Source organism: Elephantulus edwardii, unplaced genomic scaffold, assembly GCF_000299155.1.
Source record: "Elephantulus edwardii isolate Elephantulus edwardi_28Jun2011 unplaced genomic scaffold, EleEdw1.0 scaffold00109, whole genome shotgun sequence".
Classification (NCBI taxonomy): Eukaryota; Metazoa; Chordata; class Mammalia; order Macroscelidea; family Macroscelididae; genus Elephantulus; species Elephantulus edwardii.
In genome coordinates this window covers 7,319,759-7,333,672 of record NW_006399859.1, presented here as the reverse complement: position 1 = coordinate 7,333,672, position 13,914 = coordinate 7,319,759, and the positions used below count along the sequence as shown (strand labels likewise).

At 40.4% G+C, this 13,914-nt stretch overlaps 1 protein-coding gene and 1 pseudogene across 1 annotated transcript in view; one reads left to right on the top strand and one right to left on the bottom strand.

Moving 5' to 3' along the window:
• Nucleotides 1–6,890, bottom strand: LOC102868136 (annotated as a pseudogene).
• Nucleotides 6,891–7,176: 286 nt separating this feature from the next.
• The window catches only part of NCR3LG1 (natural killer cell cytotoxicity receptor 3 ligand 1), a gene marked incomplete at its 5' end in the record, with an annotated part of 48,624 nt that continues 41,886 nt past the window's right edge, over nt 7,177–13,914 (top strand). The window contains one exon of the mRNA XM_006892077.1: nt 7,177–7,525. Within this exon, the coding sequence (XP_006892139.1) occupies nt 7,177–7,525 (349 nt within the window). The remainder of the gene's footprint in view (nt 7,526–13,914) is intronic.

Genomic DNA, 13,914 nt, shown 5'->3' with positions numbered 1-13,914 from the left:
TTACTGAGGTGGTTGACCACGTCCACGACCAAATCCGCCTCTAAACTGGCATTCTGTTGCTGACCCCTCTCCACCCTCGGCTTTCTTGTCGGCACCGGGAGGCACTGCGCTCCTGCGCTCGGTCTGTATGTGTCTCTGTCAGCCTCCCCTCGAATCCAGCTTCACCTTCCAGACCTTTAGGTTGTGGCCTGCCAGTCTCAGGACGGCTGCGGCGCAAGGGGGCAGATGGAGGTAATCACGTAGATACGGGATACCCTCGTTGGGAAGGTGCCAGTAGAAATGTCTCCAGGCGAACTGCTCATTAACGTAACCTCGTGACTTGCCCCCTTGAGACTCTGCACGGCCTTCATGGCATGAAGGTTGGGCACGTTTTTGTCTGCCACTTTTGCTTGCTTTGGCATGTGCACATCCTTCTTGGCCACCTTCACCCCCTCCTTACAAAGGAGTTCTTTCGTGGCAATCCGGTTCTTCTTGGGCGTCAACGTCGCGATGGTGGCTGTGTCCGGAGACGGGACTGGAAAGGAAAGACGTCTTCCTCTTTTTTTTTTTTTTTTTTTTGCTGGTCCAGTTTTACCAAGCATGATGTCTTTCTCCAGGGAGGAGCATTATAGGTGCACTTTTAAGGCACAGAACTGTTTGTTCTTCTGGCAATCCGTTAAGATAGCATTTATTAGGTGGATAAATGATAGAAGCCGTCAACACTTTTTTTCTTTTTTAAAATTATTATTATTAATTTAAATGGAAGTTTACAGAGATTTTGGATTTCCATTCATTCTTTGTTGCACTTTTCTCCCTGCCCACCACTCCCCCACCCCCAGTTCGCCCTTTCTTTGAAAAGTAAAAGAAAAATTCTTTAACTGTTATGCAGTCCCTCCCCCCAAGTCCACTCCATTGTGCAGCCTTCTTTCTGGACTCCTGTCATGACAATAATAACTAATAATATGTCCCTTTTAAACAGTTCTCTCCCCTCATCTGTTTCAATGCAGTATCCATAATTTGCCATCTTTCTCAGTCTCTCCCCACCCCCAAAGACAGTCCCATTCTACAACAGTGGCATCATGTAATATTTGTCCTTTTGTGACTGAGATATTTCACTCAGCATAATGTCATCCAGGGCCACTCACTTTGTATAAAATGTCTTGATTTCCTTGTTTTTCTGTGCAGTGTATTATTCCATTGTATGAATGAATATACCACAGGTTTTTCTATCCATTCATTTGTTGATGGGCACTTAGATTGTTTCCATCTCTTTGCTATTGTGAACAAAGCCACGATAAACATGGGGGGTGTAAAAGAAGTTGTTAACTCTTTTTACTCCAAAATCAACACCCAGGGTAACAGCTGTCAGGAACTCACAAGACTTGTTGCATTGGAAAGATCTGCTGTCATACACTTTCCAAAACACTAAAGACCAAGGACATCATAAAGACTAAGGTGCACCTGATCCAAGTCACATTCTTTTAAGTTACTTCCTATGAATCTGAAAGTTGGACAGTAAGGGAGCTCTAGTGACCTAATGGCAAGAAACTGTGCCACAATCCCAAGGGCACACAGTTCTAATCCACCAGATGCTCTGCTGGAAAAGGAGAGGCAATGTCCTCTGCCAGTTGTATCCGACTCGCTGGTATACAACAAGAAAGAAAATTTTAAAAACTGTTTTAAAAAAGAAGATTGGGGCGAGCTCTGGTGGCCTAGTTTCAAGAAGCTACACTGCAATCCCAGAGGTGAGTGGTTCGAATCCACCAGATGCTCTGCTGGAGAAGGAGGGACAGTCTCTTCCTCTAGCAGTCAGATCTGATTTGACAGTACACATACAAAAAATAATAGTGGGAAAAAAAGAAAGTTGGACAGTAAATAAGTATGACAGAAGAAAAATCAATGCCTTTGGATTGTGATGTTGGAGAAGAGTACTCAATATCTGAGAAATTGCCAAAGGGATAAACAAGTTTGTCTTGAAGGAAGTATAGCCAGAGTGCTCTATAGAAGCAAGGGTAGTGAAACTGATTTTGGGCATGTCATCAAGAAGTATCAGCTCCTGGAAATAGACATCATGCTGCGAAAGGTGGAGGGTCAGAAAAAGAGTAACCACAACAAGGAATGGACATTGTCATTATAACAATGGGCTCGAGGATGTCAAGAGATGATGAGGATTAGACAGGATATTGGGCAAAGTTCAGATCTGGTTCATAACAGGAATAACAATAGTACAGAGGAGACAGAGGGTATGAACTTCCCAAATGTGTCTGTTTTAGAGACTGTAGGGTGTGGTGCAGGATAGGACAAGGCTCAGATCTACAATTTTTATAGGGTATTTAACAACAACAATGCCACAAATTCAGGCTGCATTTAGAAGAGGCTATGGCACCAGAGATATATATAATTGCTGATGTCAGATGGATCCTGGCTGAAAGCAGAGATTATCAGAAGAATGTGTTTTTTTTTAATTGACCATGGAAATGCTTTTGATTATGTGAATCACAAGTTACTGCTAACATTGAGAAGAACGGAACTCCCAGAACACTAAATTGTTTTTATGCAAAATCTATACCTAGACCAAGAAGCTGTTAAGTGAATGGAACAAGGAAATAGTGTATGTTTTAAAATTGGGAAGGGTGTGTGTCAGAGGTATATCCTTTTTCCATGCCTATTGAGTTTGTATGTTAAACAGTTTGTGAAGTCAGTCTCTATGAAGAAGAATATGGCATCAGGATCAGAGGAAGGTTCATCAACAACCAACACTATGCATATGACCCAACCTTGCTTGCTGAAAGCGAGGGGGACCTGAAACATTTATTGCAGAAGACAGACTGCATCTTAACATCAAGAAGACAAAAGTCCTTACCACTGGGACAGTGGGCAACATCATGCATGATGGGCAGTCTACTCCTGTAAGATTTACTGCCTCTGAAAACGTACTAGAGGATCAGCTCTGAGTCAGTTCTGAGTTGATAGCACATAACAACAAGAAGCATGCTTGGCAAGGTGGAGGGACAACGACAGAGAGGAAGACTCTCAATGATATAGATTGATACAGTGACTGCAGCAGTGGGCTCAAGTGTGTCAGATGATAAGGATGGCACAGGATAGGGCAGTGTTCAGATCTGTTGTACATAGGGTTGCTGTGCAACTCTTAACAACACTTAACAACAGTTGTTTGTTTTAGGCTCGAGACTCATTTGTGCTTTGGTGTACAGCAACATACAGGTCTCCTACAATACATCATTTTCCCCCCAAGAAACAAACAGGCCTTTATTGCGTGATCTCAGAGAGACACCAAGTGACCATGCGCAGAGATGGTCAAAATGTTTTTTAAAATTGCACATTTTCTTCTTCCCTTCCCCTAGCCCACACTGCAATGCACTCCTTGTTCTAGATTGTTCTCATACATATAATGCCTAATACATATATTTTTCCCTTGGAACATTTCTTCTCCTCATCTGTTCTAATGCAGTGTTCACTATGTATCCACTCTTTTCTCCTTCTCACCCCAGCATCTCGCTTTTGTGTGTCCTATTTTATAAAAGTTGAGTTATACAGTGTTTGTCCTTTTGTGACTGAGATATTTCACTCAGCATAATGTCCTGCAGGCTCCCCATGTTGTGTAATGTTTTACAAGTTCATTGTTCTTCCAGTGCTGTGTAATATTCCATAGTGTGAATGCTACCATAGTTTTTCTATTCATTTGTTGATGGGCACTTGGGTTGCTTCCATCTCTTTGCTATTGTGAGTAATGCAGCATTAAACATGAGTGTACATGCATCTGTTTGAGTCATGGCTCTGGTTTCTTTAGGGAATGTTCCCAGTAGTGAAACTGCTGGGTCAAATGGTATTTATGTTTCCAAATTTTTGAGAAAGTTCAGACTACTTTCCATAGTGGCTGTACCTTTTTTATTCTCATGAACAGTGAATGAGTTCCAATCTCTCCACAACCTCACCAGCAATTTTTGTTTGTGGCAATACATATTTTTTTAAATAAAATTTTTATTTTAATTATGATTTTTTATCAAAGTTTACAGAAAAGTTAGATTTTCATTCATTGTTGCACAATTTTACCCCATCTCCCTCCCTCCCTTTCCCCTTTGTTTTTTTAAATATTCTTTTTTGCAGTTACCTCTCTCTCCCTTTGTTTTTTAAAATATTCATTCTTTTTTGCACAGTTACCTCTCTCTCTCTTCCCCCCAGTCCCCTTTGCAATGTACCTCTTATTCTGGGCTGTTATTGCACAATACATCATTTCTAAGTAATTTTTCCTCTCCTCTTTCTTTGAACTTCCTTCTTCGCCCAGGGTTAGTATCTGTACATTCAGGTTCACTCTCTGATTCATCCTCATCCAGATATCTATGTCCCTTTCTGATCTTGTTTGTGCAATGGTTAAACGTACTTTTTTTCTTATTTATTCTGCTCTGGTGCTTTCTATATTTATACCAAGCTACCCCACAACTGCCCTTTAGTCTACATTTTTATATGATTCAACTTGGTGTCCTAGAATCAAGTCTTAACACTAACATTTCATAAAGACCAGTATTTTACAGGACTGACATCGAGGTTGGGGGGAGACTGAGAAAAATGGGATAAATAAGGTATACTGCATTGGAGCAGATGAGGGAGAAAACTGTTTATATGTGATTAGGGATATGTGATTAGGTATTATTGTCATGACAGGAGTCCAGAACGAAGGCTGCATAGTGGAGTGGACCTGGGGGGAGGGATTGTAAAACAATGAAAAATTTTTCTTTTACACTTCAAAGAGAAGCGTGGTACTGGGGGGTTGAGGGGTGGGTAGAGAGAAAAGTACAATAATGAATGAATGGAAATTCAAAGTCTCTGTAAATTTTCATTAAATTAATAATTAAAAAATGAGAAAGTACAACCTCTTGATTAGCAGCCTAATGTTTAATCCATTCTATAGTAATATAATAATAATAATAATAAAAATAATAATAATGTTTTGTTGTGCATAGCAAAGTACTGCCTGATTATTATTATTATGAATAGTAGTTGTTTTTGTTATGTGCCTGTGACTCATAGCGATCATATGTATAATAGCTTTGAACTCTGCTCTATTCTGAGCCAATCTCATTGTCTCTGGTGAACCACTGTATGCATCTCAAAATTTTAATAATACATTTTATGGGAGTTGGTTCATAACTAACCAACAATGTATGTAAATTGGATGTTGATAACCATAATCTCAGACTGCTAATAATTATAATAACTATTTTAAGATAAAAAAAGACCAGTATTTTTGCCCATTCTAGCAAAAGTAACGTCATCCCAATCATGAATTGCAACAAGTTAAGAAGATAAATATTTGCTCTTAAAAAATGTCATTGCTGATCCTGCTCAGAGAGCCAAAAAAGTGTTGTAACCAAGTGAAACCAAGTTGCAACAATTTTATCTTGTTTTTTTGTTAGTGCACAGTGGGAGTGTTCTCTCAGGAGCTGGTCAGTTTCCTTAGAAACATTTCCCCCTTATCACTCTGTGGTGCCTCATCAGGGAATTGGTCAGATTCCTTCTTGTTAGGTAACATTGAGTTGAGTATGACTCAAAGCAACCTATGAACATCTGAATCCTGTCCTGTCCTGTGCCATTATTATCCTTTGTCCTTCCCAACACACTTGAGCCCATTGCTCAGACAGTGTATCTGTCTTATTCAGGGTCTTCTTTTTCGCTGACCCCCCACCTTTCCAAGCATGACATCATTTTCCAAGGAATAGCCTCTCCTACCAGTATGCCTAAAGTATGGGAGATGAAGCTTTATCATCTTTGCCTCCCAGAAGCACTCTGGCAGCACCTTCTCAAAGACATAACTGTTTATTCTTTTGGCAGTCCATGGGATATTCAATACTCTTTTCTAACACCACAATTCAAAAGCATTGATTCTTCTCCTTATTCATCATGATTCAATTTCTCATTGCCCACCTGGAGACCCTGCAGGAAAGGGAACGCTCTGAAGCTGCTGCCTCTTTAATGTACAAAATAGTAGATTTTTCACTATTGTTGTAAATGTAAAATGTCAGATAGTGAGCTAGCCAGTAATTAAGGAGTTGTTGTTATTGACTACTGTTAAGACAGAACTGACCCGTTGTTGACCCTCCAGTGTGTCTTCAGAGGCAGTTAATTGCACGAAAGTAGATTGCCCATCCTCCTGTGGAGCAGCTGGGAGATTCTAACTGTATGCCTTTAAGATTGCAGTGTGGGTTCTTACCACGTGTTGTTTGTTGTTGTTAAGTGGCTTCAAGTCGCTTGTGACTCATAGCAACTTTTTGTACAACAGCCCTGAAACCTGCTCTATCCTCTGCCAACTTTACAGTCTCTGATACACCTACCCTCATTACCCCAGTTACTGTATCAATCCATCTCACTGATGGTCTCCCTCTCTTACTCCATCCCTCTGCCCTTCCAAGCGTGATGTCCCTCTCCAAGGACTGGTCCCTCCTTGCAACATGCCCAAAGTATGTCAGACGAAGCCTCAGAATCCTTGCCTCCAAGGAGCAGCCTAACTTCACCCTCTCTAGGACTAATCTGTTTGTTTTCCTGGCAGTATATGGTATATTAAAAACTATTCTCTAGAACCACAGCTCAAAAGCATCAATTTTCTTTCTATCATCCCTAGTCATTGTCCAGCTCTCTGATGCATAGCAACCAATTGCAAAGACTATATAAATGTTAATAGTTGTAGAGGAGCTTCAGGCCTTTTGTTTATAAGGTTGCTATGAGTAGTGCTTGACTCGAAGGCAGTCAACAACAATATCCCCTGGATCAGGTCCACCTTAGTCTCCAGATTGATGTTGTTGCTCTTAACAACTGACTTAGGTCCTTAACAACTGACTTTCCCAATGCACTTTGTTTCTTCATTTCTTACCACTAAAAACCACACTAAAAACCATTGTACACTTGAGTGAATTATAATATGATCTGTGAGTTACATTTCAAGAATTATGTTTTGTGTTTTTTATTTTTTTAAAGGCTAAATAAACTAAAGAAGACAAGGGCCTAATGGATCCCAGCAAGAGACCATATTAAGAACCTCTGCCTTTGAGAGCCAGTCCTTTCTTTTCTCCAGACTTACATTGCCCTCCAAAAAGTATTTGCTTCTGATTACATGGTAGTATTTGAGAGTATCAGACTTGCATTTTGTCCAAGAGTCTTCTATAACTGACCCCTCTCATTGTTGCAGGGTTCCTGGAAGTGGAGATGGCAGGAAGCACTCAGGTTGTGACACTGAATGCCAATGCCACCATCTTCTGCAAGATTCGTGGCTACTCACATCTAGACATCAAAATTATGGGTATCTCCTGGTATTTTTTAAAGCATAATTCTTCAAAGGAGGTCCAGCTTTTTCAGTTTTATAGCAATCTTGAGAAAAACCGACGTGAAGCAACCGTGTCTCTACGAGACCTGGCGAGGGGGAACGCCTCACTGCAGTTGCCATGGGTACAGCTGGAGGATGCAGGAAGGTACCGGTGTGAAGTGGTGGTCACTCCTGAGAAGGCACAGGGATCAGTCAGCCTAGAGGTTGTGGGTGAGTATTTGAGGGCAGTCCCCCTCTGGTTCCTAAGTGCTGGAGGTTGGAATGGAGATAAGATGTTAATGGGCTGAATGGAATGTAGGTTTAGAACATGAGCCTAGAAGTAAGAAAGACACAGGATTGAGTCCTGGATATACATGAAGCGTGGGGGAATTTATTGATCACTGTAATGTTGTTGCTGTTGTTGTTGTTATGTGCCATCTAGTTGCTTGCGACTCATAGCAACCCTATATACAACAGCCCTGAACTCTGCTCTGTCCTGTGCCAATCACACCATCTCTGATACACCCATCTCGATTACCCCAGTCACTGAATCAATCCACCTCATAGAGGGCCTTCCCCACCTGCGCTGTCCCTCCACCCTACCATGCATGATGTACCTCTCCAAGGACCGGTCCCTCCTTACAATGTGCCCAAGGTACATCAGACGGAGCCTCAGGATCCTTGCTTCCAAGGAACCACCCAGTTTGACCCTTTCCAGGATCACTGTAATAGATTGTGTAATAGATTGAGAACCTCAATGTCCTTTCTGAATAAAAGTTTAGGCACAGTGCCTCTGGAAGAGTGCAATTACATCATAATGTTAGAAAACAAAATGTGTGTGACTGTTAAACTAGAAGTTTAGTGATTTGAACCCATCAGACTTACTATGGAAAAAATGGTGACAGTTGGCTTCTGTTCATGTTTTCACCTGGGAGATTCTATGTGCAGTTCTACTCTGTTCCACAGGGTTGCTGAGGCAAAATGAACTCAGTGACAGTGTTTTTTGTGTGTTGGAAGGAGTGGTATATGTATTTTAGGGTTGAAGAGATTTTTTTAAAAAGACACAGGTTAAGTATATAGCATTTTGTAGGGGCTCAGTAAAAGACCAAGGGAGTAGTGGTTCAGTGATGGAACTCTTCCCTTCCATGAGGAAGGCGTGGGTGTGATTCCTAGCTCATGCGCTTCGTGTGCAGCCACCACCTTCCCAGCATTCTGAGGATTACAGAAGAGAACGGCAAAATTGCCCATCTGAGTGTGTGCCCCTTTTGAGGTCGGTACTTAAGGCATAAAGCAAAAACAGTCCCCGAATCTCTTTGAGTTCCTCTTTCCTCCATTATACAATGATCTATGAATGCCATTGCAGAGAAAGGGAACAGTGTCTATGAACCCTCCAGAATTGTATGCTAGACTTTTAATGTTTTATTTATATGAAATGATTTTGGAAAAGATCTATCAGGATCTGTTTCCTCTCCAACAGGAAGAAAGCATAAAAGACTTTTTTTGGAAACAAACAAACAAACAAAAAACAACCAAAAACCAAACACCTTAAGACATTTTTTTAGGTTGTGATTTGAGTGAAAATTACAAAGCAAATTAGTTTTCCATTCAACAATTTACATACATTTTGTTAACTTGACAGTGCAGTTGCCCTCTTCCTACTTCTTCACTGTAATTAATCCTAAGATGTTACTTTTTTTTACAATAGTTTAACCAAAAAATTTAACAGACACTACAGAGTTCCCCTTTTATTCTTTCAACCCTCTCCCCAACACTCTTTCCCCAATTGTTACTATTATTAACAATAATATTTTTTCATTAATTTGGTATAATTATTATAATTAATGAACCAGTACGGATACATTTTTATGAATTAAAGTCTGTACATTATTCAGATTTCTAGAGTTTTCACCTGATGCTCTTACTCTGTTCTAGGACCCTTTCTGGGATACCACATTATATTGGTTCTCATGTCTCCTCAGGCTACTTTTGCTGTGACAATTTCTTAGACCGTCTTGGCTTTGACCTTTAAAAAGTTTTGAGGAATACTGGTCAGGTTGATTGTAGAATGTCCCTCTATTGGAATTTGTTCTTTTTTTTCATGATGAGACTGGTTTTAGAGAGGCCGATCACCATGCCATTTTTGCCACATCATATTATCAATGCTCCAGCCTAGTAATAGTAATATGATTTATGACTGTTGATGTTAACAGCAGTCACCTGGCTGAAGCAGTATTTATCAGATTACTTTACTGTAAAGTATCTTAGTTCTCTTGACTTTCCTTGCTGCATCTTTAAAAGGAAGTCACTACATAAAGCCCATATTGGGTGTGAAAAGTTAGGCCGTCCCTTTTTTAGAATGGAGTTGTTAGTTGCTGTTGAGTTGATCCCAGCCTGTGGCAGTGTATTGGCACAATTTTTCTGGGATTATAATGCATGAAGTTTGTTCATTAGCTCTCATTTATTAATTTATATGATCCTGTGTTTATATCCATGGAATCCCTGGTTGTACAAATGATTGACAAACTTGATTGCTAATGGAAAGGTTGGAAATTTGAGTCCACTCAGAAGGACCTTGGAAGAAAGGCTGAGCAATCTACTTTTTGAAATTCAGCCAGTGGAAACCCTACAGAGCAAAATTCTACCATGATGCCCATGAGGTCGTAGTAAATTGGAATTGACTTGATAGTCACTGGTTATAGACTCATGAATATTTACCTTGTACTTTGAGTTATAATCAGATACCATTTAATTTGTTTTCCTCCTCAAATTATCCCCATTTTGGTATAATAATAATAGTAGTAATTGGGAGCTATTCCAAATGGCTTCTGACGCCCTTTGACATAGCTTGTTATTATAGTAGTAGTAGTTTGTTTTGAAAGCACTCCCTTGCTTGTTTGCACTGTAATGTGCTCTAGGCTCATCTTCTATGTGTCCTGTCCTAATCCATCACACACACTTACACACACAAAGCCATTGCTGTCTAGTTGGTTGCAGCTCATAGCAACCCTAGATAGAGTAGAACTTGCTCAGGAGCATCTCTATGGCTGTAAATCGTTATGGTAGCAGATTGGTACATCTTTATACCCAAGAGTAGGTAGTAGGCTTGAAATGCCAACCTTTCCGTTAGCAGCTGAACGCTTAACCACTGCACTACCAGAGCTCCCCTCTTAAATACTACAACATAGAAACCCTGTGCGGCAGTTTGACTCTGTCCCATGGTGTTGCTCAGAGCCAGAGATTATTTGACTGCACCTAATTATTTCTTTGTAACGAGATCTGTATTTACATTAAGTTAAATATGAGTTCTTGATGCTTAATCCAACTTTATTTGTTATCACATTATTCAACCACCAGAGGGAAAAGAACCTTTCTCTTAGAGCTGATACCTGGGACTCGGACATCGAGGGTCTAAACTGTGAGACTGACAGCAGTTTGTTATATGGGGGAATCGATCTGCATATTGCTAATCACTTTAAAACTTGGACATTTGTATTCTTACTTGTTTGTCATCATCCTAATTAGCACAGCACTTGTTTGTCAGTTTGCTGTACATAAGGATTGTTGTGATACTGAAAATTGTACCACTGATATGTCAAATGCTAGAGGAGTCATCATGGTGGACAGGATTTAGTGGAGTTCTCAGATTGAGACAGAATAGGAAGAAGGATTGGCCATCTATTTCTGAAGTAACAGGCCTCTGAAAACTATATGAACAATAGGGAAACATGAATAGATAATGCATTAGAGGTAGAATCCAGATTGGTAGACAGTCAAACTGAGGAGAAGCAGCTGCAGACATCCTTTAACAGGAAGATGGAATGTATGGAGCATGAATGTTGGAAAATTAAAAGTTGTGAAAAATGAAATGGAATGAATGAGCATCGACATTCTAGGCATTATTAAGTGGTTTTGGCCGCTATGAACCCGAAAAATCACAAAGAATCAGAAAGAATTAAAGAACAAATTTAAGCCTCAAGTTGCAATGCTTAGAAATGCTATGGGCAGAATGATCCAGGACACATCAAAATAAGATGGAGGGAATACAAAGAGTTGCTGTACCAGAAGTAATTGACTGGCACTGAAAAATTTCTGGAAATATCATATGATCAGGAACTAATGGTAATGAAAGAAGAGATTCAACCTGCACTGAAGATATTTGCAAAAAAATAAGGCCCCAGGAATTGATGGGATATCAGTTGAAATGTTTCAAATGACAGATGAAGCGCTGACATGCTGACCACTGTAAGTAGGAAATTTGGAGGACAACTAGCTGTCTGACTGACCGACTGAAGAGATTCCTGTTTGCTTTCATTCCCAAGAAAGGTGATCCAACAGAGTATAGAAGTTATCAAACAATATCATTACTATCATATCAAGCAAATACTGCTGAGGAAGAACTGCCAGACATTCAAGCTGGATTTAGAAGATGCCATGGCACCAGAGATATCATTGCTAATATCAGATGGAGCCTGGATAAAAGCAAAGACTACCAGAAGAACTATGCAGTGTTTCTCTGCTCTGCTCTGAGGGCTGCCTTCTGGTCCAAGTATAGGCTTTGCATAAGCACAATCAAGTGTTCTGGGATTCCCATTCTCCTCAAGGTTAACCACGATTTGTTTTGATCCACACAGTCAAATGCTTTTGCATAGTCAAAGAAACACAGATATTTCTCTGGTACTCTTTTATTGAACATACTGTGGACCGCCAAGAAAACAAATAGATCTGTCTGAGAGAGGGTGAAACCAGGTTTCTCCTTGGAGGCTAGGATTTTGAAGCTCTGTCTCACATATTTTGAGCATATGGCTAGGAGGGACCTATCCTTGCAGAAGGATATCATGCTCAGAAGTGTGGAGGGACAGTTCAGGAGAGGAAGACCCTGGATGAAATGGATTGTTACAGTAACTAAGGCATTGGGGGTAGGTGTCAGTGAGACTGGATAAGGAGAGGGCAGGCTTCAGAGCTGTTTTGCATGGGGTTGCTATGAGCCATAGCTGACTTGATGGCACATAACAACAACCAGAAGAATGTGCTTTATTGACTATGCAAAGACATTTGACTGTGTGGATCATAACAATTATAGCTAGCATTGAGAAAAATAGGAATTCCAGAACACTTAATTGTATGAAACTCATATCTAGACCAAGAAGTTGTTGTGTGAAGAAAGCAAGGGAACTCGCATGGTTTAAAATTAGGAAAGGTGTGTGTCAGGGTTGCATTCTTTCTCCATATCTACTCAGTCTGTATGCTGAGCAAATTATTCGAGAAACTGGACTCTTATGCAGAAAATGGCATCAGGTTTGGAGGAAGACTCATCAGTAACCTTAGTTATGCAGATGACACAACCTTGCTTGCTGAAAGTGAGGAGAACTTGAAACCCTTGCTGCAGAAGAGCAAAGACTGCAACTTTCAATATGGATTGCATCGCAAGATCAAGAAAACAAAAATCCTAGCCACTGGACCAATAGGCAACATCACGAAGGATGGAGAAAAGATTGACACTGTCAACAACTTCAGTCTTACTTGGATCCACAGTCAGTACACTTGGCACTAGCAGTCAGAAGATCTGGAGAGGTATTTCACTGGGAAAGTCTGTAGTCAGGAAACTTCCCAAGTTGTTGAGCAGAAATGATGACAGTTTTAGGACTAAGGTGCGCCTGATCCAGGCTATAGTCTCTTCAGTCACTTGCTATGCATCTGAGAGCTGAACAGTGACTAAGAACACAGAAGAAGAATGGATACCTTTGAATTATGATGTTGGAGAAGATTGTTGAAGATCCCATTGAATGCCAAAAGAACAAATAGATATGTCTTGGAGAAGGTGCAGCCAGAATGTTCCTTGGAGGCAAAGATTATGAAGCTTATCTCACATGCTTTGAGGCTGTTCCTTGGAGACAGACATCATGTTTGAGAAGGTGAAGAGACAGTAAAGGAGAGGAAGACCCTCATCCAGGTGGATTGACATGGTGACTACAACAAGAGGTTGAGGGTGTTAGAGATTGTGAGGATGGTGCAGGATAGGACAGGATTGAGACCTAAAGTTCATAGGGTCACTGTTGAGCATACTGGACTTGACAGCACCTAAGAAAAGAAACAGCATATGATAAAGAGCCATTGGTGATGAGAGAAGTTGTTAAGCTGCACTGAAGGTATTGGCAGAAAATAAGGCCCCAGGAATTGCTAAAATACCATCTGACATGTTTCAACTAACAGTTACAGCTTTGGACAGTTGAACTTTGCTTGCCAGTCTATGCCAGGAAATTTGGAGGACAGCAATCTATATTTTTTCCCATTCCTGGGAGAAGTGATCCAAAATAATGTGAAAATTATCAAACAATATCATTAATATCACATGCAACCAATGACATCATTAATATCACATGCTGAGGATCATAAAAAAAATGACTAAAACTATTCATTGACAAAGAACTGCCAGAAAATCAAGCTGGGTTCAGAAGAGACTTTGGTACCACAGATTAGTTTCAATGAACATTCACAGGGATTCTGGGCTTTCACTCCATTGCCGCACCATTCTCTCCACCCTCCTCCCCAGTTTGTTCTTCTTCCCCGCCATCCGAATGTCTGTTTTAATTGTCCAATTGCCACAGTGCTTGTCAAAGTCA